Source organism: Saccopteryx bilineata, chromosome 5 (assembly GCF_036850765.1).
Source record: "Saccopteryx bilineata isolate mSacBil1 chromosome 5, mSacBil1_pri_phased_curated, whole genome shotgun sequence".
Lineage (NCBI taxonomy): Eukaryota > Metazoa > Chordata > Mammalia > Chiroptera > Emballonuridae > Saccopteryx > Saccopteryx bilineata.
Window position 1 is genome coordinate 255155857 of NC_089494.1, and position 27999 is coordinate 255183855.

Genomic DNA, 27999 nt, shown 5'->3' on the forward strand with positions numbered 1-27999 from the left:
CCTCCCCAGGCTCGGACAACCACTAATCTATTTTCTGTCTCTGCAGATTGGCCTGTTCTAGACATTTCACATAAATGGAACTGTGCAGTGTGCAGCCTTTATTTAGCATAATGTTGTGAGGTTTATCCTTGTTGAAGCATACACCAGTTCTTCATTCCTTTTTATGCTTGAATAATACTCTGTTGTACAAATAGACCACCTTTTGTTTATACATTAACCATCTGATACTCGTTTGAGTTGCTTCCACTTTTTGGCTATTGCCAATAATTCTGCGATGAATATTCATGTACACATTTCTGTTTGTACATATATTTTTAGGTTTTTGGGGTATATACATAGGAATGGAATTTGCTGGATCTTATAATAATTCTGTGTTTACTTTTTTTTTTTAAAGGACTGCCAATGTGTTTTCCAAAATGGCTACAGTATTTTACATTCTCACCAGCAGTGTATAAGGGTTCAAACTTCTGCACATTCTCACTAGCACTTATTATCTACATTTCTTATTATAATGTTCCTTCTGGATGTGAAATGACATCTTATTGCAGTTTTGATTTTTGTGTTTCTAATGAGTAATGATGTTAAGCATCTTGTCATGTGCTTATTGGCCATTAGTGATATCTTTGGAGAAATGTCTACTCAAATCATTTGCCATTTTTTAAATCAGGTTTTTGTCTTTTTATTGTTGAATGGTAAGAATTCTTTTCATGCTGTGGACCCTAGACCTTTACCAGACATATGATTTCTAACTATTTACTCCCATTGTGGGGACTCTCTTCACTGTTGCATAGTATCCTTTGAAGCACAGTGTTTTGGATAAAGTCCCGTATACCTAGTTTTTCTCTGCTTGTGCGTTAAGTGTCAAATCTGAGGAATCAGTGCCTTAATCTAAGGTTGTGAAGATATATATATCTATATATATATGCTTTCTTTCTAAGATGTTTATAGTTTTAAGATGTTTATATATTTAGGTCTTTGATCCATTTTGAGTTAATTTAATTATTGTATGAGGTCTGAAGTAGAGGTCCTACTTCATTATTTTGCATGTAAATATCCAGTTGCTTCATTTTTTTAAAAGATTGTTTTTTCCCATCTTGAATTTTCTTGCTACTCTCATCTAATAAATTGACTATAGGTATAAGGCTTTCTTTTGAGATTCAGTTCTGCTCCATTGATTATACACCTCTCCATACACCAATAACCCAGTGTTGATTAATGTACTTGATTAACCATGTGCTTATTAGCACATAATTAATTTCCTAGTTCTTGTTTTTCAAGATTTTTTTTTTTTTTTTTTTTTTGGCTATTCTGGATTCCTTGCATTTCCATATGAATTTTAGGATTAGATTGACAATTTCTACAAAAATGCCATCTGGGATTTTAATAAGAATTTTTGTTGAAGCTGTTGATTAATTTAGAGACTTACCATCTGGGATCATGTTACCTTGCTGAAATTAATTACTAGCTCTAAGGTTTTTGAGGGGTTTTTTATAGATTTCTTAGAAATTTTTGTATACAGGATTGTTATCTACAAAGAGAGTTTTGCTTCTACTTTCCAATTCAAATGCCTTTTATTTATTTTTTGTGTCTAATTGCCCTGGCTAGAACCTTCAGTACATGTTAAATAGAAGTGGTGAAAGGATGTATTATTGTCTTGTTCCTAATCTTAGAGAGAAAGGTTTGATCTTTCACCATTAAGAATGGTGGAAAAGTCTGTAGATTTATCTCTTTTTTTATTTTTCTTCAGCAAAAAGCAGGGAAGCAGAGAGACAGACTCCCATGTGTGCCTCAACTGGGACCCACTTGGCAAGCTCCCTACAGGGCAATACTCTGCCTATCTGGGGCTGTTGCTTCAATGCTCAGCAGCCAAGCTATTTTAGCACCTGAGGTGAGACCATGTAGCCATCCTTAGTGCCCAGGGTCAACTTGTTCCAACTGAGCCATGGCTGCAGAAGCTGAAGAGAGAGAAGAGAGAAAAAAGAGAGAGGTAGAGGGGTGGAGAAGTAGATGGTTGCTTCTCCTGTGTGCCCTGACTACGAATCGAGCCCAGGAGGGCTGTACACTGGGCGGACGCTCTACCACTCAGCCAGCCGCCAGGGTCTGGATTTTTCATAGCTGTCCTTCTTAAATTGAGGTAGTTTCCTTTTATCAAGCTTATTCAGTGTTTTATTGGATTTTATCAAGTGCTTTTCTACATCTCTGAAGAATATTATGTGGCCTTTGTTCTGTATTACTATGCTTTATTACACTGATTGGTGTTTATCTGTTGAACTAACCTTGTATTCTTGGGATTAATCCCATTTGGTTTTAGTGTATTATCCTTTTTATATTTTGCTGGATTCTGTTTGGTAGTATTTTGTTTACAGTTTTTGTGCCTATTCATATGGATATTTTTAATTTGATTGGGTAGTATTCTTTTCATGTTATTTTATTTTTGGTCTGGTTTTAATATCAGGCTACTTATTGCCCTCATAGAATGAGTTGGGAGGTGTGTCTAAGAGTTTGTGAAGGATTGGTGTTAGTTCTTCTTTAAATGTCTAATAGTATTCCCAAGAAAATCTGTCCCTTGGCTTTTCTTTGTAGCAAGTTTTTGGTTATTGATTCAATCTCTTTATTTGCTATAGGTCTATTCAGATTTTCTATTACTTCTTGAGTCAGTTTGGTAATTTATATCTTTCTAGGAATTAGACCATTTCATCTAGGAGATCTAATTAGTTGATGTGTATTTTTTATGGTATTTCCTAATTATCTTTTATGTTTCTTTAATGTTAATGGTGATGTCTTTTACTTCATTCCTGCTTTTAGCAACTTAAATCATTTCTAGTTTTGTTCTTGGTCAGTCTAGCTAAAGATCTGTAAATATTTTGATCTTTTCAAAAAACCAATTTTTTGGTTTAATTATCTCAGTTTTTGTATTCTTTAATTTTTTTTGTTCTAACCTTTTATTTCTTTATGCTTGCTTTAGTTTTTGGTTCATTTACATTGGAAGCTTAGGTTATTGGCTCATTAATTTGAAAAAAAAATTTAACTATGTCTGTTTACAGCTATAAATTGCCTTCTAAGCACTGCTTTCTCTGTATCTAATACATACCTTCTGGTATGTTGTGTTTTCCTGTTCATTCAACTTTGTATAGTCTAATAACCTTGTGAACCCTACCTTTTACCTATTATATATTTAGGAATATTTTTTTTATTTGTTAATTTCCCAAATTATATTTTGTTACTGATTTTTTTTTGTTTATTTGATATTGGAAAACATACATTGTACTTTTTAATCAATATTTTAAATTGATTGAGACTTGTTTTGTGATGTAACACAACATTCTTAGAGAATTTTTTTGTGTGTGACAGAGACAGAGAGAGGGACAGATAGGAACAGACAGAGAGGAAGGGATAGAGATGGGAAGCATCAGTTTTTCATTGTGGCTTCTTAGCTGTTCATTGATTGCTTTCTCATATGTGCCTTGACGCGCGGGGTGTGGGGGCTACAGCAGAGCCAGCAACCTTGAGCTCAAGCCAGCAACCTTGGGCTTCAAGCCAGTGACCTTTGGGCTCAAGCCAATGACCATGGGGTCACGTCTATGATCCCATGCTCAAGCCAGTGACTGACCCCTCGCTCAAGCTGGTGAGCCTCCACTCAATCTGGCAGCCTTGAGGTTTTGAACCTGGGTCCTCTTGAGTTCCAGTCCAATGCTCTATCCACTGTGCCACTGCCTGGTCAGTCTGTCTTAGAGAATTTTTATATACACTTGACAAAAATATGTATTCTATTTTGGGGGGGTAGTGTTGTATATATGCCTGTTAGATATAGTTGATTTATATCTTGTACTTGTTGTTCTTTTTTCCAGTTTTTTATCTGTTACTGAAAGTGGTTTATTGAAGTCTCCAACTATTACTATTGAACATTCTATTTCTTCTTTTAATTCTGTTAGTTTTTTCTTTATGTATTTTGGCTTGCACCTTTAGCATTGTAAAATGACTTCTGTTTCTAATGACAGTTTTGTCTTAGAATAGATTTTGTCTGGACCACCCCAGCTTTCTTTGGGTTACTATTTATATCGTATATCTTTTTTCATCTTTTTTTTTTAACATAATTGTGTCTTTTAATTTAAAGTATCTCTATTAACAGCATATAGTTAGATTATTCTTTTAATTCATTTTACCAATCTCTCCATTTGCATTTAAAGTAACTACTGGTAAGGTAGGATTTTCATCTGTCATTTTACTATTTGTTTTTAATGTGTTTTACTTTGTTTTCTCTCTCTCCATTATTACCTTCTTTTGTGTTAAATAAAAACTTCTACTGTACCATTTATTTTTTTGTTTCTTTTACTATGTATTTTTTCAGTTATTTTCTTAGTGGTTGCCCTGGTGATTATAATTAACATCTTAATAAACAGCAGTCTAGTTCAGCTTGCTACCTACTTCGTTTCAGTTTACAAAAGCCTTGAATTCTGCGTGTGTCCATTCCATCTCTCCCCTTTTATGCTATACTGGCCTTTGAGTTCCATCTTTAGACATTGTCCACCAGACAAACTCAGAATCTATGCTTCGTGCAGTTATTGTCTAAATTTGAAAGAGGGGAAACATTATAAACAAAAAACACATTTATAATTTACAAATACATTTATACTGTATTTTACCTATGTTGTTACTGTACTAATGTACTGTACTGTTATGTCTTTGTACGGATTTGCTTTACTGACTAGTGTCCCTTCATTAGATCAGGTCTGCTAGCAAAAAAAAAAAAAAAAAAAAAGTTTTTATTTGAGAATATCTAAATTTCTCCTTTTTTAAAAATATAGGGTACTTTTGCTGAATATAGAATTCTAGTTGACATTCTTTTTCTTTCAATTCTTTGAATATGTCGTACCACTGATTTTGGCCTTCGTGAAGTCTGATGTGATATTGGCTGTTATTCTCACTGAGGGCCCCTTGTTTGTGATGACTTGATCTTTTCTTCTTTCTTTAAAGACTGACTCTTTGCCTTTGGTTTTTGGTTAATTGATTAGAATGCATCTAAATGTGTCCAGATGCATCCAAATGTGACTTCTCTTTTATTCTACTTGGGAGTCTGTTGGTCTTCTTGGATATGTTGATAAATGTTGTTCATAAAAACTTGGTGCATTGTCAGCCTCAGTTTTTCTAATATTTCTTTGTGCCTCTTTCCTTTCCTTTTGGGATCATCATTTGTGTGTGCTGGTACAATTGATGGCATCCCACAGGCCTCTGAGCTTCTATTCAGTTTTCTTTATTTTTTGAAAGAGAACTTAGCTATTATCTTCCTTTTTTTTTTTAATTATTTAAGTGAGAGGAGGGGAGATAGACAGACTCCCATACGTGCCTCGACCGGGACCCACCTGGCAACCCTGCTCTGGAACTGATGCTCTGCCCATCTGAGGCCATGCTTGTATCCGAGCTATTTTTAGTGCAGAGGCTCCAAAGAGCCATCCTCAGCACCTGGATCTAACACTCAAATCTATTGAGCCATGGCTGCGGGAGGAGGAGAGAGAGAGAGAGAAAGAGAGACAAGGACGGGGAGGGATGGAGAAGCAGATGGCCTCTTCTCTGTGCCCTGACTGAAGATTGAACCCAGCACATCCGCACGCTGAGCCAACCAGCCAGGGCTTATCTTTATTTCTTTTTCCTTCTTTTCCTCATTTCCTTCTTTCTTCCTTGTTTTCCCTTTCTACCTGCCTACCTGCCTTCCTTTCTTCCCTTTCTTTATTCCCTTCTTCCCCTTTCCTTTCTCTTTTCCTGTCTCCCCTGACACTGGGTAAACTCAGTTGACCTACTTTCAAGTTCACTGCTTCTTTTTTACTGCCAGCTGAAATCTGGTTGTTACCCATCCAGTGAATTTTGCATTTCAGTTAGTGTGCTTTTCAACCCCAGAATTTCTGTGTGGTTCTTTTTTAAAACTTCTGTTTATTTATGTTTTTATTTAGTGAGATGCTTTTCTTTATTTCTTTATCCATGGTTTTCTTTAGTTCCTTGAAATGTATTTGAAATGGCTAATTTAAACGTTTTGTCTAGAAAGTCCAGTATCTCCGCTTCCTCAGAGAATTTTCTACTGCTTTTTTCTTCCTGTTATAGGCTATACTTTGTTTCTTTGCATATCTCATCATGTTTCCCTTAAAAAAAAAACAACTAGGTATTTTAAATAATACAATGTAACAGCTATAGAAACCCAGTTATCCCCCACTTCCAGATTTGTTACTGTTCTGAGTTACTGTTTGTTTAATGACTTTTTTGAACTAATTTTGTGAAGTCAATTTCTTTATATTGTGTGGCCACTGACATTTCTTGCTTAATGGTCAACTAATGATTGAACAGAGATTTTCTTAAATCTGTGGGACCATACTGTTCTCAGTCTTTGCCTAGCAGTGTGTCTGTATGTACTGAAGAAGGAGGGCTGCCTCAGACCTGGGATGGGAGGATGAGAATAGGGCCATTTGAAATGCTATATAGCTTATTGTTTTCATAGAGATTTAGCCATTGTTCTTGAATAGACAACTTTTAAAAATATTTTGGTTATTTTCAGAGTTTTTAGTTTAGTGGAGTGAACTTCCTCACAAAAGAAAATTAAAAGGAAAATAAAAATTTCACACGGGACCCGTGAAATTATTGAGGTCACATCTAAAGAAAACTATCAGTTTTCTCAAGCATTTCTCCTGGTTGTTCCCCTGATTTGGTCTTTGCTCAACCTTTCTTAACTTTAGCCTCATTTCTTGTCTGTACTGACTGAAAAATTTCAAAACAATCAAGACCTGGTTTCTTTTTATTTAATCATCCTTTCTTTAGTATGTCTCTCTCTTCTTACATTTTACTATAATGAGAAAGAGGAAACCAAAAGACATGTCAGCACTTTGCTTAAAAATTTCCCTAGATAGATTACACAACTCACTTGGCACATTTTTATTTTCCAAGTTACTGCAAACAAGTGTTGTCTTTCTGCCGCTACATAATAGGTATATTCTTTCCTTCACTTTCCAATAACTGCACCCCTCTCCTACAAGCCTTCACCCTTGAGCTCTGTCAAAGGGCAGGAGGTGTCTAGTAACAGTTCCTTTAAGGTACTGCAGGCTTATGTTAGTACTCGCCCCGAAGCCCGCTGTCTGGTTTTAAAGCCACACCTACACTGTAGGTTTTAATTACAGCAGCATCCCACTAATAAAATCCAAAATCTATGTCATTTATTTATTACTCTTTGACATATTATCTCTAAAATTTAGCAGTTTAAAACAAGAAACATTTATCATTTCACATGTTCTCTGAGCCAGAACTCTGCGAGTGGCCCAGCTGGATGTTGCTGGCTCAGTTTTTCACTTGAGAGCGGTCCAGGGGTCAGGTAGGGTTGCCGTCGTCTGGGGTTTGATTGATCTGCAGTGTATCTTCTTCCAGTTTCACTCATTTGGCTGTTTGTGTGAGACCTCAGTTCATCTCCATATGAGCCTCACTGTAGGGTTGCTCACAGTATGGCTTCTTCCAGAGTAAGAGAGAGAGAGAGAGAGAGGGAGAGAGAGAGAGGGGGAGAGAGAGAGAGAGAGAGAGAGAGAGAGAGAGAGAGAGAGAGAGAGAGAGAGAGATATGGATGCAAGGATGGAGTGTTGATGGGGGTACGGAAGAGGCAGCGGGCACCGACCTTCAGGAGTTGTGAGATAGCAACCAGTGCGTTTATAACAGAGTACCAGAGGGAGTACTACATAGCTGCAGTGTGCTATCAATCACACGTGTCACCCTGATACAGTGTGGAGGGGACTGGACAGCAGTATGAAACCAGGAGGTGACAATCACCGAGGGCCCTCTGGACACTTTTAACAAGAAAAGCATGTTAAACTTTTGAATTAGTAAAACTTGAAAAATGAAAAGATAGTGTAAAAATAAGTTTCTTCTGTCTTCTGGAGGGCAGTAGACACCATTTCCACGTGGCAACATTCTTCTAGCCAAACATTTATTATTTGCCTGACCTTTGAAAACAACTAGAGTTTATAATCCCTGGCCTAGATCTGTAAGTAACTCATTTGCTTTTGTAGCTGTGACAGCTTGTACATGTAATTTAGAAGACTCATGAGCTAAGTAGCAGCTGAACAGCATTTTTATTGTCTCTTTTTTATATTTTCATTTGTTTTTTACCAAGCCCTTTGACACTTATTTATTCCCAATATAAAGAGACAAAAACTGAGTAGGTGAATAGTTGGAGTAGCACTGTCTGCTTTATACTTGGCTCTACATTAAAACCCTAAAGGATAGCCCTAATGATGCTATGAGTCTGATCATGTATTTGTTCTTTCCGGAAATTTTAATAATTTTTAATTTATAAAGTGACATTAGTCAATAAATTACAGGACAGTTAACCAAAATACCTAGAAGTTCATTCAGTATCTCCTTTTCACACATAATGTGAAACAAAATTAGGTTTGGAGAAAGGTGGCATGTTCACAGAAACCTTCCAAGATTCCTGGAGGTAAGAATGAAGAACTGGTATAAACTGGGAGTCGTTGTGTGTGACATGGAGGTCTCCTGTGCTTGTAAACCACTTCCGTTAGGTCACTAGTGCTAATGTATCTATTCTAAACCAAAAGTATCACATGGGCTTCAATATTGTGTCCTTTTTATTTTCCCGGTTAATAATTTTATATTTGTCTTTATTTGACATTTTGTGACTTAAATAACATACAATTGCTCAGTTTGCATCTTTATGTTTCTCTTGTGATTTCCACTATAACTTAAGAGCTAACATTTATCACACTGTTGAAATGTCAAGTATTTTATCTGCAGTATCATACATCCAGAAAATATGCTCTGAGCAAGTCCAGTTAGGATTTTCCAGGTTCTGTTGTTTCCATTTTTATGAGCAGAGAAACTAAAACATGGAGGGGATACGCAACTAGACTAAGTCCATAAGTATGACCAAGATTCCAGTGTGTAAGCTAAGTCTTTTTTTTTCTAGTACTCCAAAACCATTGCTTCTCTTCCCTACTGAATTTGAAGAATAAATGTAAAGGCCAAAATGTTACTTTTTTTAATAGGCCTATAGTCCTTTTTTTCATATGTTTCTTCAGAGTTTAAAATTCTTTATTTTAAAAGAAGTAATAGAAAGGAGATGTGTATTATATAACATCTCCAACTGGTTTAAAATAGTATCCTGTGACTAAATCTGTTGATATTTCTGCAGGGACCATAAATAAATTCATGTCATCTTAGGTCACATTTTGCTACCAAATGTGGTGGTGGTCATAGTGGGTGTTTGTTGCCTCTTCTGTCCTCCAAATGTGTGTTTTCCAACCTTCTTGCGTTTTAGAGTCAGGTATCTACTGTGTAACGATAAATGCTAGTTGAAAGACTTGCCTTCAGAGGTCTTAGACATGTTTTTTCAGCTAACACTGAACTCCCAAACTAAAGAAACTTAACCCTTCAGTCTCAGACAGCCCTGGATCAGTGCAGACCTGTTCGTATAACATTGATCTGCCTGAGTAAGAGTTGAGGTATTTAAGGAGCAAAGAACTAGTATTTCAAGAGTAGGACCACTTCTAAGAGGAAGTAGTATAGTTATTTGTTTTTCCCAATTTACCTGCCATTCTGTGTCTGAAGGAGCAGAGTGAATAAAAGCATTGGTTGAGATCCGATGACTATGTGAAGTTACACCAGCCTCCCTCCCCGGTCCCAAGACTCTTGATCACTGTTCTATACTGTGTTTATAACTGGTCTGGCCTTACCCCACACATCTCACTATAAAATCATTCAATTGTCCAATTTTACAAGTTTCAAATAGAATTGTATATTGCTGCTGACCTTCTTTATATTGGTAGCTAATCAGTGTCTTTGGGGATCAAGAATATCATATTAATGATATTGCCATTTTCTAGAGGAAGCTTAGTAGATGCTTGCTAAAACATTTAGGAGTAAAATGTCATAATTCTACAATTTATTTTTAATCATCCTGCAAACCAAAAAAAGTTAAAAGAAAACTAACGTTGCAGAACACTAACAATTTTTGAATCTTGGTTGAGGCTGTCTGTGTGATTGTACTGTTCTTTATTTTATTTTTTCTGATTAAAATTTCTCAGTGTAAAAAGTTGAGGAAATAAAAAATCCTTCATGATGACATTCAAGCTGTATATGAAATGTGCATTTGACAAACTTGAAGAATGTAATGGTAATTCACAATTATGAGAGTTTAGATGTTTTCTTTAATGGTTAATACATGTACTTAGTATATTTAGTTAAAAATTGCTTGATTACATATACAACTTATGTTCATATAATAAATGTTTTAATATCTAGTAGAATACATTTAAATTAAAGTTCTAAAAATAAGACATAGACCTGAACTTTTTATATCTTATTCTTTATCTGTAATTTAGTTTGTGACCAAAAATGTTTATTTCTAAGAAATGATTAAATATGCCAAGTTTGGGATTGATATAGTATCATAATACTAATTAAACCTACAAGGTTTCTTACTAAGTCCTAGAAACCACCGTCAATTACAACTAACGCCAAAAAGACTTCTGAAATCATTAATTTGTAATTAAAATAAGTTTAAACATTGGTATTTTGTATTTCATTTTTTAATGCTCATTATATTTATTTTTTCTCTAGATCTTCCTCAGAACTGTGATCCTAACATTCCCCTAGTTGCTCAGGAATTAATGAAAAAGATGATACGTCAGTTTGCAATTGAGTATATTTCAAAAAGTGGTAAAATTCAAGAGAATAGAAATGGTTCAGTGGGACCAAGTTTAATATGTAAAAGTATCCAAATGAATCCAGCAGAAAACTCCCTTCAGGAAGAGCAGGAAGGCCCCTTAGACCTCACTGTGAATCGAATGCAAGAACAAAACACTCAGCAAGGTAAGACTGTGTGTGTTTGTGTAATGTATAATTTTATGTTTTACTGATCTTAAATATGTGTAACCTTATATTTGCAGAGAAATTTTAGAAGTAACATGACTTATAGTTAGCCTAGTAATATGGACAGTGAGAAGTGCTAAATTAGAACGATTGTATTGCATTTGACTTTTGTTTATAGAAGAAATTTGAGTTGCTCTCAATCTCTTTTCACAATAAGAGAATCTTAAGCAAATTAAAAGAAAAGTATAAAATTAAGAGATGTATATAATAATAAGTAATTTTTTAAATGTATACCTGAAAATGTTGATTAAACATTTTGTTCAGTTTTTACATTTAGATGAAAAATAAAAATAGATGATTTTTCTTTAATTGTTGATGTAACTGGGGAAAAAGAAAAGTTAATGTATGTGACAAATATAATATAATCATGTAATTAACTATGTAGAGATTCATTTTTCATAAGAGCTTGAATGCTGAGGGCTATGTTGGACTTATCTGGTAGTTAATTAAGGAAGAGCCATAATTCACACAGGGAAAGAAGGAAAGGTCTTTAAAGTGCCGGTGGAAGATGCCAAATCAGTGTTTGACTCAAGAAGATAGAACAAGTAGCTTTTGTTAACACAAGTTAGAGATATTATTGTCAGTCCTTACAGCCGGAAAAATATCAGCGTTGATCTCTGAAGGCAGTGTGGTGTTTGGGGCTCTAGAGAAAATTTCGTATATTAAGTCTAAAGGAAATGTTATTTTCAGTGTATAAGATAGATTAAAATTGACAGTGAGCTGAAGTATGGAAATTATTTTCTTTAATTTTGTATGAGTGTTTGTAGAACAATAAGAGATATTCGGATATATGACAGAAAAAATGTCAAAGATGAGTATAGTATAAAGCTTAAGGAAAAATATATCAGTACATAAAGTTTGGAAAGTAGAAAGCATTGGATTTAAAAAATTCTCTTGTGCATTTTCCTTTTCCGTGTTTCACATCCTCTTGTATCTTTTCTCCTTTGTGGAAGGCAGTTCAGTGTCCTAAAGAAGTAACCTGTAGGTTTTGGTGTAAGACTTGTGGTTGAAATCTCAGCTCTGATCCTTACATTCCTTGAATAACCAACTTTATCTGTTGGAACTGTCATTTCCTCATTATTTAATTTCCTCAGATATTGTTATTTGGCAAGAATAATAAACTCATTGGAACAATGTGAAGTTAAATATAAAGATACCTACTCATAAAATATACCCAAACACTAGTCTCTGTATTTTCTACCTCCTTCTCCTTACACCACAGAAGAGAAACCTTAGGAGCAGCATGATAGTGATCTGTGAATTTTGTACGGCTGTTACACTAAAGTAAAACAACTTTTTCTGAATGGCCCAGTGAGAATTAGGACCACCAGCTAGCAGTTGGATAGAAACAGATTTCGGGTTCATAAAAGAAAGAATCTTCTGAGGATCAGATGGGTCTTAAACTGGAAAGGGGGAAATGATTCCCTGGGGGCCTTATCATTAATTAGAGGTATTCAAAAGCGTTCAGTGAGTGACAGGACAGATGAAATTGAAAAGTTAAATTTTAATTCTGACGTTTTTTGATTCTGTGAACTTAAGTGGTAAGGCAGACCCAAGTATATAAATGTAGAAAACAAGTAATGTAAATTCTTTAAATTACTGTGATATTCTAAGAAAGTGCACAAATATGTGTGTGGACATCCTGAGTTTGAAAAGAGTAGTGATAATGAATATCAGTCTATACTTTAGTCTTCTTGGTGATTTTAAGTTGGGGAGATAACGTTATCATATGTGACTTCAGTGTTCTTAATTCAGGATAGGAATCGTTCAGTCTAGTGTGGCTTGTAATGTAGAGGACAAAAGAGAAAATGATATTAGATGAGGCTAAAAAAATAGGTAGGGACCAGATTATGAGAAAGCCATGTAGGATATATTGAGGATTTTGACTTTTCTTAGGGCCACAGAAAGCTGCTCAATTGCTTTAAGCACAAAGTAATAAAATCGGATTTTCTTTTATAAAACCATACTTCTGTGATACAGGTTGGTAGGCTTTAACATTGCCTACTTGCATACCAAAATTTATATATAAAAAATTGAGCACATACACTTTGATGCATTTGTGTGTACACATATATGTATGTAATTATAAATACTAATATCTTATATATATATACTCATCTTTCTACAAATTAAAATTTTTAAGGTTGAAATAAAGATGTTATTAACAGTTGTAAATATCTTACTAATCATGATCACCCTTGGTATCTTAATATACAATAGACTTTGTGAAAGTCATTAGTAATAATAAAAGGTATAAATCTATAGTTCACATGGTTTTCTTAAGAATTTTTTTAAAATTTGCCCAAATTTCACTGTTTTTACCTTATAATATAATCAGTAAAGTGCTCATACTGGAAGCAGTGTTAGTTCTGCCTTCGTTTGTTATTTGCTGCTGCTTACATTTTTCATGTTATTCTCACTCAATGATTTCTTAACAGTGCTCATTAAAGTCAGTTGTTCACTTTGTGAGTTACCCCTTTATTGAAATTAGATAATATGATCCATAAACCAATAAATCACAATAATGTGAATAATTTATGGATAATCTAACCTATAAATCTTTAGAATTATCAACTCCAAATAGTTTTATGGGGTACTTTATATAACCTTGAAGCAACAGATAATTTCAATCATTCACAGACTATTTTAAAGAATAGGAAACAAATATTGGTATAATCCTTACACCAAAACCAGACAGAGATAGCAAAAGAAAGGAAAGTTGCAAACCAGTCTTACAAACATAAGTGTAAAAGTCTTAAATAAATATTAGCAAATTGAATACTGTGAAGTATGTAAACGTCATAAATAATAACTAGGGAGGCATGGATGATTCTGCATTTGAAAAACCTTTGTGATTTTCCACATTACCAAAAAAAATACATATGTATCATTTTCTAGATACAGAAAAAAATCTACAAAAGCTAGCACATTTGTAATAAAAAATGCTTATCAAATGAAGAATATATAACCACTTTCACTACCAGAAACGTCATAATCAAATGATTTAAAGTAATGGAGAAGCAAAAAATGCACACTAACTCCAATTTTTAACATTTTATGAGAGGTCCTGACTTATATAACCAGATGAGAAAAATAGAAATACAAAAATAAGCAATGTTAAGCAATAGGTTATAAGAAAAGAATGAGCAAAATTTTATTTGCTTGTATGCAATATAATTATGCATGTAGAAAATATGAGAGAATATTTAGGTAAACTTTTAGAACTGATGAGAAAGTCCAGAAAAGATACTACTTATAAGATCAATATATATTTCTACATATCAGCAACCACCCAATTAAAAAATTCATTTTAAAAAAACTCATCTATATTAGCAACAAAAGCAGGGAAAACATTAAAACGCCTTAAGAATGAAACTAATAAACTATCTAAGACCTTATGGAGAACATTATAAAACTTTACTGAAGGGTGTAAAAGAAGACTTCCAAAATGAATGGTTATATTTTAAATGAATGAGAAGACTAAAAGATGACAGTTCATTTTTAATATACCTACAAATTCAGTGTCATTCCTGTCAAAATACTGATAGGGTTTATTGTGAAAAATGACTTACAAAGACTAAAATTTATGAGTAATACTTAAAGTGCCAAGAATAAGTCAAACGGGTTAAGTGATTTACTCTAAAACATATCAAGACTTATTTAGTGCAGTATTTAGAATAGGGTGCTATTGGCCATATAAATTAGTAGTAGAACAGATTAGAAAGTCTAGAATCTCTCCAAACATTAATGGAATCTTGGTATGAGACAGAAATGTCATTATAAATTAGGGAAGGGTAGCCTGTTCAATAAATGGTTTGATTGATTATCCACATGGAACGACAAAAAACAAAAAATAGATGGGTCCCTGCCTCACATCACTCACTAAAGTAATTCCAGTTGGGTTAAAGGGCTAAATTTGAAAAGAAAACTAAAAGTTAGAAAAGATTTGGGATGATATCTTTAATGAACTCAAAATAAGGAAGAATTTTTTAAGATGCAAAATTACCAGTCTAAACAGCAGTTTTGTATATCTGACCACACTGAAATGTCAAACTCAAGTGTTATATAAGGATGAAAATAGAGTGAAAATTCAATAATATCTACAACTGCCATCACTGGCACCATTCACCTAATAAAACTGCAGCCAAGGAGGAAAACACAACTCCATAGAAAAACAGGCAAAACAAGTTCTCAGAACGTAACAGATGAATCAAATAACCAAAGAAAAATATACTTTAAAATCATCATACCTTGTCTCCATCCCAGCATATGGTTATTTTATTCTGTAATATAAGAGGCGGTAATTCAACTTCTGAATAAAAATAAACTTGCAACATTTTTTGTTTGACCGTTCTGACAGTTAAGCTCATATTTCTGAGTTATCAACTCTATATTTTTCCCATCTGCAACAATATCTTCCTTTATAGTACTGTAAATATTCGTAGAAATTATTAATCTCAAAGTTTTCTTTTTTTCGTGTTAACCTTCAGGGTATTTTTTCCCCATCTACAACAATTTGAGAAATTTTTTTTAATTTTTGTTTTTTACTTATTAGTGCTGTAAATATTTGTTGAAACTATTGTGTCTCTCTAAATCTTCCATACAAATCTTTTTTAGTTTCTTTAATTCTTCATAAGTCAGTCTCCATACTTCCCATTTTCTTTGCCCTGTCTTTCACAGGCTCTAAACTGACTTAGAATACAAGGTGTGGTAAAAGTAGGCTCACAATTGTTCATATGGCAAATAAGACAATAATTAATAATCATACAAGAATAAACTCTGTTTTGTGTACACACAACTGTAAACCTCCTTTTGCCCCACCCTGTATAGTTGCCTTGAAGGAAATCTTTTCCTTTGCCTCACTCCATTGTCCTTTCTGACAAGGTGTGATAATATTAGAGCTATTTCTTTTTGTACCTGCATTTCTGCAGATCTGTATAAACACTCTGCGAACCTGGGAGGAACTAAGCACTGTTCGTACAAATGACTCTTTTCTGTCCTGGCACACTAAGTGAAAAAGCGGGTTGAAAGCCTATTGGTAAATCAAACAATTCTTTTAATTTCAATTTTAATCCAGGACCCAACTAAAAACTTCTCCTAAATTCCAAAGCAGGAAGAAATTTGCAACTTATGGACCTTTATTATCATGTCAACTGAAGAACTGATCAGTCCTGTACCTAACAAGATCAGATGTGAGCAGCTCTTCATTGGCCTTGTTGGGACTGTCTTTTACTGCGAGGCCCAGTGCATGTACTGGTAGAACTTCATTATAGCAAACTTCTCACTGCGTTGGAATTGTCTCCACCCTTACCTCACACGTAACTTACCCGTGAGAGCAGGAACCGATCTGTTCACTAGTATCCTCAGTGTATATATGATATGTGACATACTGGAATCATTGGATTTAAAATCTTTACTATTGTCAAATGCCACTGACAACTCAAAATGAGATTTAATCCTTGGATTTCTTATTTTTAGCATTGAAAATTTTTATTATAAATATTTTGGTTGGGCCTGACCAGGCAGTGGCACAGTGGATAGAGTGTTGGACTGGGATGTGGAAGACCCAGATTCGAGACCCCGAGGTCACCAACTTGAGTGCGGGCTCATCTGGTTTGAGCAAAGCTCACCAGCTTGGACCCAAGGTCGCTGGCTCGAGCAAGGGGTTACTCAGTCTGCTGAAGGCCCGCGGTCAAGGCACATATGAGAGAGCAGTCAATGAACAACTAAGGTGTCACAATGAAAAACTGATGATTGATACTTCTCATCTCTCTCCGTTCCTGTCTGTCTGTCCCTGTCTATCCCTCTCTCTGATTCTCTCTCTGTAAAAAAACAAACAAAAAAACCCATTTTGGTTGGAAAATGCCCTGAAATACAACATTGTTATACTTTGTTAAACAACATATGGAACAGTAAGCAACATAGATTGTTGCACTGCTTTGTAATGACTTGACTTTTTAAGAATTATTTTCCTTAATCTAATTGTAACAGATAAGTAAAAAAAAAATATTAAGAATTATTACTTCACATTGCTATCGCTATAACATGCCAGTTATTTGCTAAGCACAAAGGAAATAATAGAGAAGATCGAAAATGTTTCTGCCCTCATGGGACTTATATTCTACAGGAGTAAACAAAGAAAAGATAAATCAATAAAAATTTTACAAAATAATAAGGTCTATAATGGAACTAAAACAGTAACAGCAAAGAATAATAACAATGGCAGGCAGGAAGATGTTACTATGTTGGAATAAGTGATCAGGTAAAGCCTCTGAAAAGGTGATTTGCCCAGTCTACAACCAGTACATGGAAACAATTTGTGTTTATTATTAGGAACATATTCAAATATACAGAAAGATACAGCATAATAATGTTTCCTGTCACCCAGAACTGTCACATCCTTTCATTTATTCTTAGAACTAACTAAAATAGTTTTGTATGCTTTAGAATTTTATGTAAATGTATATTAAGTATTATTGATTTAGTTCTGCTGCTTGCTTTTCCTACTCATCAGATTAGCAAAAATTAAAAATCTCAACAGAACAAGATGTTGTCAAGGATGTAAGGGAATATGGTAATATCTACTAAATTTCAGAGGCACACACCCTGCTGTCTGCCACTTCCACTTCTAGGTGTACATCTTAGAAAAATTCTTTCTTTCTTTATTTTTTTTAAGTGAGAGTAGGGGAGATAATAGAGACAGACTCCCATGTGCACCCCGACCGGGATCCACCTGGTAACCCTGTCTAGAGCCTGGCAATCCCATCTCTGCCCATCTGGGGCCATGCTCACAACCGAGCTATTTTTAGCACCTGAAGCAGTGGCTCCACAGAGCCATCTTCGGTGCTCAGGGCCAGTACTCTCGAACCAATTGAGCTATGACTGTGGGAGGAGAGAGAGAGAGAGAGAGAGAGAGAGAGAGAGAGAGAGAGAGAGAGGAAGATGATGGGGCAGGGCAGGGGTGGAGAAGCAAATGGTCACCTCTCCTCTGTGTCCTGACCAGGAATCAAACCCTGACTTCCACACACAGCATTGATGCTCTACTACTGAGCCAACTGGCCAGGGCCAGAAAACTTCTTATACACAGTTGGAAGGGTTTTTATTCCAGCATTTCTGTAATTGTGAAAAACTAAACCTAGGTATCTACCAGTAGGTGAATGGTAAATAAATTTTAGTCTCCCTTTCTCTGACTTCTACTTACTCTGTATTGCTCTAGAGCATTTAGCATAATGATTGCTTAGTTTTTATCCATGCAGTTAATTATTAGTACTATGGAAATATATACACAAAAAGTAATCTAGTTATGATGTGATGGCCCCATTCTGAAGGAGTCTTCCATTACCTGACCCCATTCAACTAGACAGAAGTTGAATTTTTTTGCTCAGCAGGAGCAAAAAATATCCTTTATCTCTCACTCCTGATTTTTCTTTTTCGTTCTTTTTTTTTTTTTTTTTTTTTTTTTTTGTATTTTTCTGAAGCTGGAAACAGGGAGAGACAGTCAGACAGACTCCTGCATGCGCTCGACCGGGATCCGCCCGACCGGGATCCACCCAGCACGCCCACCAGGGGGTGACGCTCTGCCTCTCCGGGGCGTCGCCCTGTCGTGACCAGAGCCACTCTAGCGTCTGGGGCAGAGGCCAAGGAGCCATCCCCAGCGCCCGAGCCATCTTTGCTCCAATGGAACCTCGCTGCGGGAGGGGAAGAGAGAGACAGAGAGGAAGGAGAGGGGGAGGGGTGGAGAAGCATATGGGTGCCTCTCCTGTGTGCCCTGTCTGGGAATCGAACCCGGGACTTCTGCACGCCAGGCCGACACTCTACCATTGAGCCAACTGGCCAGGGCCTGATTTTTCTTTTTCTTAATCCTCCTTCCCAGGTTCTCTCTCTTCTTCTCACTGGTTTTGCTTTTCTAATTTGGACAGTCATAGAGGTAACTTATTATGATTTTCCTAGTTCTTGAGCTACAACCCTTATGATGAAAAAAGGAATTGTGATATATGCAAAATACAAAGAGAAAAACCACATATAGGTAGTAGTACTGCTAACAAAAAGTAAGATTTTCTATAGATTACTAAAATTTATCTAAAAATCCTTTACTTGTGTATCTATGTATCTTATATTCACTACATAAATGTTCATTGATTAAAGAATTTTACTGTGTGGCAGAAATCGTTGAAGTAGTGTTTTCCATTTTCACTACATAACAATATAATGTGTTACTTTAGTTAGTAAAAATACTTTCAGAGCAAAATTTCATACAGGCAACTTAGGTGTAGAGAAGAGACTATTGAATAAAGATAAAAGCGTTTTTCTCCCCTGGATCACTGTTTAGAGCTCCTAAAGAAAGGAGTAAGGAGTCTAGGCCTGATTAAGGGATGGAGCAGGGCTTACGCTCATGCTAATTCTCACGATTAAAATTAGACATAACCAGGGATGTGTGTGGCTGACTACCCAGCAGACAGGGAGTGGCCCGAGATAGTAGGGAGACTACTGGCCTAGTGAGAGACCTGCAGCCTAGTCTGCAGAGTTAATGGGAAGGAGAGAGAGGAGGGGGTTTGCACCTCCTTATTTCTAGTCTGTAGAATAATAAGGAATTTTAAATAGACCGTATTAGAAGTCTAGAAGAGTTCAGAATTGGAGATTTTTTTATTAATCCATTCTGTGACATTGAGTAGGAATAACAGATTTATAGAAAGTGTGTTTTACATGCTACAAACGACATAAAACATGAGAAAGATCAAAACTAGTGAGTTGAATGATAAATCTGAATATGGATTGGTTAGTCATTTTTTGAAGGAGATGGGTCTTGAAATAGAGAAATTGTAATTGCTAAAGAGAAATGAGATAGTAAAAGAGAAGACAGTTCTTTCTTTAAAATTTAGTAGGTTGTAGCGCTGTGCTATTTATGAAGTAAAAAAAAAAGTTAAGGTCTCTGACCTTGAGAAATTCAGTCACTTGAAATAAAAAAAAATACGTAAATCAGTAAATGCATGAGAGTGTTGTGTCACAGTGTTACAGGATGCTGTTGACTCAAGGGCAATTGTAATCAGCCTCCACTTGGGACCTTGATCTTGAACGATGAGTTGGAAAGGTGTAGAAAGCATTGTAGGCAGAGACCACGAGGTGCTGCAGTTTGAGAGCCGACCTGGCAGAGCATGTTTGAGGAACTGCAGGTGGTTAGGTAACACAGGAAGTGTGAGTACAGGTGGTTAGGTAACACAGGAAGTGTGAGTACAGGTGGTTAGGTAACACAGGAAGTGTGAGTACAGGTGGTTAGGTAACACAGGAAGTGTGAGTTGGAGACTAAGCATGAAATTGGGTTGGATGCATAAACTAGAGCAAGATACTTCATTTACGTTTTCAAAGCTTCGATGTGCCATATACTTTGTTTACCTGTCCATTCTTCCCTTTTACCATTGTAATCTAGGCATTCTGACCTCTAGCCATACTGAATTTCTTCCAGCTCTTCAAAATTCCATTTAGCAGATATTTACTGAACATGTATTTTTATGCCAGGCACTATTCTGGGCAGTTGGGATACACTGATGAATAAAATAGACATGGTCTCTGCCTTCACATAGCTTATACTCTGGTGGCTAATGCTAGGAAGTAGATAGAGAAGCAACTAGAATACAGCCTGCTAAATGCTAAATATAGCCAAAGTGTGGCAGGAATAGAACCTAGAATAATGAGAACCAGTCAAGTCCAATTGTACCTGAATGACTGAGCGGCGGGTAAGACTTGGTGAGACTCAGGAAGAGTGCGGAGGTAGGAGGAGGGGAGGCGTCTGCGCAGAGGAAGCACGGTGCACGCCCACAGGAGAGGCAGCCCAGCGCTTCCCCACCGCCGCCTTTTGCGGTCAGTGCGTTCCCCAATAGCAGATGGATGCTTCTTCAAAAACAGTTCGGATTGTGTCAGTCGTGCTCAGAATTCTCCAGTGGTTTCCTGTCTCTCAAAGTAAAATTTAGATTTCTTATTGTGGCTTATAAGCCCAAGGTGATCCGCCTTCCTGCAACATTTCTTTTATCATCTCACACAGCCTGATTTCCTCTGCTCCAGCCACTGGGCCTCTGCTGTCCCTTAGACATTCCGGCATGATTTCATATTACGGCCTCTGCTCAAAACTTCCTTCTAGAAGGTTTCCTCCAACGAATCTGCTTACTTGGTACCCTCAGTTTGTTCAAGTCAAAGAGGCCCTTACTGATAACACTTAATAAAATAGCAACCTCTTCAGCCTACCCTGCATACTGTATCACCTTACTCTGCTTTGTGTTTCTTAAGGAGCCCTTATCATCAATCCGAAATACTGAAATATGTTGGCTGGTGGTGGTGGTGGTGTATAACTTACCTCACTACATCCTAAGCACCATGAGAATGTGTACTTTGTATGCCATTTTTACTACTGCTCTCCAAACTCTCAAAATAGTGCTTTGCACATAGTAAGCACTCAATAAAATGATTATTGAATTATACATAGTAGGTTATTGGGGGGGACATTTTTTTAAGTGAGAGGAGTGGAGATAGAGAGACTCCTGCATGTACCCCGACCAGGATCTACCTGACTAGGGCCAATGCTCTGCCAATCTGGGGCCATGCTTGCAACCCAGCTATATTTAGCACCTGAGGCGAGGCTCAACGGAGCCATCCTCAGTGCCCAGGGCCAACACACTCGAGCCAGTTGAGCTGTTGCTGCAGGAGTGGAAGAGAGAGGGACGAGAGGAGAAGCAGGTGGTCACCTCTCCTTTGTGCCCTGACCAGGAATCGAACCCAGGACAACCACACACCAAGTCAACATTCTATCACTGAGCCAACCAGCCAGGATGGTGGGGGGACATTTTCCCATTTTCTTCTTCTTTGTGTCTTGCCAGGTCACTTAAGTATTAAGTAGATGCATATGGTAACAGTAAAACCCACTTGATTTTTTTTTTGAAAACCATCTGTAATTCTGAATATATTTTAAAGCATACTATTTTCTTACAATGATTTTTTTTTACAGCTTAAATTTTCAATTTTTTAGCTGTCAGTAAAGATACAATATTAATAACAGTATTATTGATGTGCTTTAAATTCAGTTTATTTTTATTCTTTTTGATCATGAAATTTGTCAGATTAACAGTATCTGAATCAAGGTTTTATTTATATAAATTAAATATTTATAAAAATAACTATATTTTAATAATAAATACTCAGGCAATTGTTTTCTAACAACTGTTCTTCTTAAAGTGTTTATATTGTTTTATCTTCATTCAGTCACAGATATAACCATGATGTATTAATAGGCAATGAGTGACTCAGCTGTTGTACATTTCAGTTATTTACAATAGAAAATTTTTACACTGTAATTTCTAGAAAGACATTGGTTACAACATCGAGTCACAGTTTACCTAAAGTATGTGTTCCACATATTGCTAGTACTAGTAAGTGCAATTTATTGTCCTCTTGCTCATTATCATATTTCCTGTGCTCTCTTTTGTGCAATTTACATTATTCCTACTTTCCCAAAGCACCCTCTGGGCAGCCTTGATAGAAACCAGTCGTGGCTGAGCAGTCACATGGCTGTTCACTGCACACAGTGGGAACGGTGGCCAAGGGGTGATTTTAAACAGGTTTTATATCAGAGCCCGTTCGTTTCTTTAATCTGTCACAAATATAAAGTTTTTTCTCTTGCAAAAATTATAGGGGATGGAGTGTTAGATCTCTCTACAAAGAAAACCAGCATAAAATCTGAAGAATCATCCATATGTGATCCTTCTTCTGAAAATTCAATGGCTGGGTAAGCAATATCTAGGAAATTAATTTAATATTAATATAAGATTACCTCTGCAGAGACCTCTTCCTGCTACTTTGAGTAGACTGCCCTGTGCAGCTTTCCTCCAAGATCTTTGTCACTCATAGTGTTTGTCTCTCATACCTTCCATTTTGTCCTCTCTCTTTCTTTTTTATCCTTTCTGTTAAAGAAAAGTTATCAGAACAATCACCAAACTTTAGTTCATGTTACTAAAATGAACTACCAACTTAACCATAGAATTCAAACTAAGAAGCAGGACAAGTAAAGAGAATTTTAAATTCGGTCTTCAGGAGGCAGTTCTAAGGGAAATGTGTAATTTCACTATTTTAAACAAATTTTAAAAATCCTATACCTACTAATTCTTACAGTTAGTTTATAGAGTTTATATTTTTTCCCACTGTGCTTTTAGGTGTGGTGGCAGACTGTATAATGTATCTAAAAATCACCACATAAAGTCCTTTTATGCTTTGATTGAAATCTGTCATTAAATTAATTTAATAGACAATTAGTGAAATACTGTTCTGTTGGATTTTTGGATTTTTTGTAACTTTTGCATCTTCCCATTAACAAACTACACAGGAAGCTTTTTTTGTCACACTTAAATCTTAGATGCAGAATGTAATTTGTTTAAACTAAAGCTGTAGTAGCTTTTGAATCATAAGGTATATAATATAGTAAGCTTTCTGTTTGAGAAACTTTGAAATTACAATGATACATCAGAAATAGAAATAACATTTATAATATCTAAAATTACTTTACCCAAATATAACTTATCTACTTGTTTCAAATTGTAAGTTTTTGTCTAGAGAAAAATTGGTCTTGTGGAAATATGGGATGTTTGTGTTTGGAAATATTCTTGCTGCTACAAATTTCCTTTAAAGGGGTTGACTCTTTTATTACTTGTTTAGCGGTAACGTCACGTTTCTACTAACAAAAACTCCTTTAGGATTTGGGTATCTTGTTTTTAATAATGGAACTCTAATTGTACAAGTAAAAATTCTGAGTGTTGCTCTGCAAGCACCTGTCAGAGGAATAGCAACATCCTGAGACTATTTTTACAAATGCCGAGTTAGGGTTTTATGTTCTCGGAAGGTCTGCCCGTTGAGGCCACCGTATGATTGACACATTGTCCTACCAGGACTGTAGCGTTTGCTTTGATAAGGAGTAACTACTACGTCTCACAGACTTAACCAGTCTAAGCAGTGATGTTACCTAAGCAAGGAGTATAATAAAGGAGTGGACCCTCCCCTTCCATAGCTGTGTGAGAGTCTCTCATGCATCAGTTTACCATCGTTTCATTCCATCCATCCAGGAGCCTACACAGAAACAGAGAGGACTATGTGGAAAGAAGTGCTGAGTTTGCAGATGGTTTGCTCTCAAAAGCTTTGAAAGACATTCAGTCTGGAGCACTGGACATAAATAAAGCAGGCATACTTTATGGCATACCTCAAAAAACTTTACTTCTCCACTTAGAAGCCTTACCAGCAGGGAAGCCTGCGTCTTTTAAAAACAAAACTCGCGAGTTCAATGCTAGTTACTCGTGTAAAGACAGTAAAGACACGTGTGCAGTGCTGCAGAAAGTAGCCTTGTGGGCGAGAGCTCAAGCAGAGCGCACAGAAAACAGTAAACTCAATCTACTTGAAACCTCAGACTTAAAATTCCCAACAGCTTCCAGTTACCTCCATCAGTTAACTTTACAGAAAATGGTTACTCAGTTTAAAGACAAAAACGAAAGCCTACAGTATGAAACTTCACATCCTACTGTACAGTTAAAAATTCCTCAGCTTCGAGTAAGTTCTGTTTCAAAACCACAACCTGATGGTCCTGGTTTGCTGGATGTTATGTATCAAGTTTCCAAAACCTCTCCAGTCCTAGAAGGATCAGCTCTCCAAAAACTGAAAAATATACTCCCTAAGCAGAACAAAATAGAATGTTCTGGGCCCGTAACTCACTCAAGCGTTGACTCTTATTTTCTACATGGGGACCTCTCTCCTTTGTGTCTTAATTCTAAAAATGGAACAGTTGATGGAACCTCTGAAAATCCTGAAGATGGATTGGATCGAAAAGATAATAAGCAGCCCAGGAAAAAACGTGGCCGTTATCGGCAATACGATCATGAAATAATGGAAGAGGCCATTGCCATGGTAATGAGTGGGAAAATGAGTGTTTCCAAAGCACAAGGAATCTATGGGGTACCTCACAGCACTTTAGAATACAAGGTAAAAGAAAGATCTGGAACACTGAAGACTCCTCCGAAGAAGAAACTCCGATTAGCAGACACTGGGTTATATAATATGACAGATTCAGGGACTGGCAGCTGCAAAAACAGCAGCAAGCCTGTGTAGATTACTTGTTAGGAAAATGTTTGTGCGTGTGTGCGTGCGTGTGTGGGTGTTTGAGTATGTGCACAGGTGTGTATTTGTGTGTCTGTATACACGTGGGAATTACAGATGCTCACTTTGACAGGAGACATGAAATTTTACAGTTCAAAAACCACTTACATGCCTTTTGAAAAAAGTTTTATTCAGGGTTTTCACTGTGGACAGATTATATAGTTGCATACTTAATTCTGATAGTTTGTATTTAATCCTTGTATAAATAGGTGGAAAAGATTCAGGTTTTCTTTAGTAGTCAATAGCATAAAGCGTTGTGGGAAAACAAGTAATTGTCAAGTGAAACATTTTTATTGGTGAAAGACCACTCCAGCCATTCAGTTGAACCATCTTATAATGGAAATATGATATTAATAGTTTGTAAACATTTTAATAGAACATACTTGCAGTTACTGTAAGTACGTCAACCAACCAATCAAAGTTTAAATAGACGGCTACCTTCATACTAAGAGAGATTAATATATACAGTATTAGTACACTACAGTGCATTCTATGAAATATGAAATGCACTCCGGTGCATCCACCAGGAATAGGAAAGAAAACCTTAAATGATATGTATAATGAAATTTAATATTTATCATTTAATAGTTGATTTAGCAGGATGTTGGGGTTTATAAGGTATATGCTTTTTAAAAAAAACTGACACATAGTTAACCCCAGCAGCTATAGAATTCTTTAATATAAGATGGAATACTAAGAACAAAAAGTAATTTAAATTTAATTATTAAAATAATTTAATTTTGTTTTTCATTTGAAAAATAAGCTAATGTGTAAGGTTAGAAAAGAAAGTTGGAATGCAACTTAGAGCATGTTTATAATGTGCACAGAAAAAGCTTGAGAATGATAATTTTGGTTTAAATGTGCTGGTTAGTTGATGTTATGACTACTTTAAATTTTAAGGATTGTGACACACTCCTACTATTGAAAAACCTCAGTGTAACTTTAATATATTTGCTGCTGTGACATTTCAAAACATTTTCAGTTTATCAAAATGAATTGCAGATTTCATTTTGGTGGGTGAAACATTATCATTTTGCTAATAACCAAATTTGCAGTTTGTTCAGGGTCTTGAATAGATTTACAGATATTTAACACTGAAGCTGTTTTGAACTTTCAGTAATGTAAACTCTCTACTAATTGGGTAGTTAGAAGCTGGGCAGTGCATTTTAACTCTTACCAGACTCATAAGAGAGACCAGTAATTTTTATATAGCAGTTTTAAAATGTGGTTCAGAATATCCATGTTGGATTTAAGGAGTATGCAGTTTAGTAGTAAAATGTTATAAAGCATGTGCCTCCATAGAAAGATGGAGATCTGCTTCGTAGCTTCAGAATTCTCCGAGTGCCCCTTTTCTCTGCTAAAATTCAGGTTCCGATCATTTTTCTAAGCCAGTTTTCCTAAACCCAAAAGGAATACTTAAAGCTGAATTTAAAAAAATAAGTGCACCTTGTCAAATACTTGTGTTTTTCACACTTGTGTTTGTGTGTATCTAATAATCATATACCCATGTAATACTGAAGAGATTTTCAGCTACTACATCTAGAAACTGCTCACATATGTTTGAAGAAACTGAAGAGTGGGACACTGAACAATTAAGTAGTTATTTGGTCTCCTAGATCTATACTGACCTCTCTTCAGCTATTATGTTACCTGTATAGTAGGGTATGAATCCTCTTGCTCTTTTTTTTTCCACAAGAAAGTATACATAATTGCAAAACAGCAGATGTCAGGGTCATCTTTCTTTTTAAAGAATTAAGCCATATTTTGTGAGGCCAGAACTTGGATTATTTAATATATTACCCCTCCCCCCACTGAAAAACAAAGTTAAAGTAAATGTTTCAACACAATTTTATTGACCTCTTTATACAGAATTTTACTTGCAAAACTTGGGGGGCTTGAATGCATTACATATTTATATTATATTGAGCTTTTTTATTCCTCACACTATATTTACATTAATAAATTGATTGAGAAGTTTATAGTAAAGGGATACTTAACAGAACTCTTTTATATCATTTAAAAGATGACCTGACCAAAAACTTTACAGGATTCATAAAATCAGGGATCATTTTGCTATTGACTTCACAGTAATCAGTAGTTTTATAGGTAATATTCGAGTTAATTTGCAGCATTTTAGTACTTGTATTATTTATTTTTGGTCAGAAATAGTAAATTAAATATTTTTTGATAGTTTATAGGTAATAATCAACCCATAACTTTTAAAAGAAACAAAATGTTTCTAATTACTGAGTTAACTTTTGATTATACAAACTAGGAAAGGCAGGGAAATTTATGAGATCCCCTTCTCCCCACTGATTCTATTAAGATGTTCTTTATGTTAAACTTTCAAAGTACTTTATAAATTTAGTTACCAGTTACTATTTATCAATTGACAGTTTTCTGAAATATCCAGTTCCAGCATACTTTTAATGAAGGTGAAAGCAACCCTTATGTGCTTTCTACTTATTTGAATGTTCCTCAAGTATTTTATATTAAAAAAAAAAAAGAAGGAAAAGAAAAAAACAGTGCCTCTGTTTTTAGAAAACTACTGCTCAGTAAAGTTGTTTAAACCACTTCTGGTAGCTAATAACAATTTTATATTAAATTGTATACTAACTTTAGTGAGACTGATTTTTTTAGTTGTTTACAGTACAAATACTTGTATTTGTTTTTTAATTGCAGTATTTTCATTGTCGCAGTAATTTAGTAAAACTCTGTGGCTGCCTTGATTTTGACAGATTTTGTTAATATAAACTGATTGTTAGGCAATTAGTTATATTTATGCATAAATCAATTGCACTATAATTCATGAATTATTTATTACAATATTTTCTAATGAATTCATGTATCTGTCTTGTGTTGTAAATGTACTGTAATTCTGTTCCTACTTTGTGTTGTTATATATCT

At 35.5% G+C, this 27999-nt stretch overlaps 1 protein-coding gene across 14 annotated transcripts in view; it reads left to right on the forward strand.

Annotated features, from left to right (window-relative positions):
• Positions 1-27999, forward strand: part of LCORL (ligand dependent nuclear receptor corepressor like) — a 119062-nt gene that overhangs the window by 68828 nt on the left and 22235 nt on the right. For 8 of the 14 annotated variants that reach the window (XM_066232468.1, XM_066232467.1, XM_066232479.1 and 5 more), the window contains 2 exons: positions 10603-10854; positions 22591-22684. In XM_066232468.1, the coding sequence (XP_066088565.1) occupies positions 10603-10854; positions 22591-22684 (346 nt within the window). Of the gene's footprint in view, positions 1-10602; positions 10855-22590; positions 22685-24011; positions 26007-27999 lie in introns of those variants that run through there. The other 6 variants (XM_066232477.1, XM_066232478.1, XM_066232475.1 and 3 more) reach the window with 5 other exon arrangements.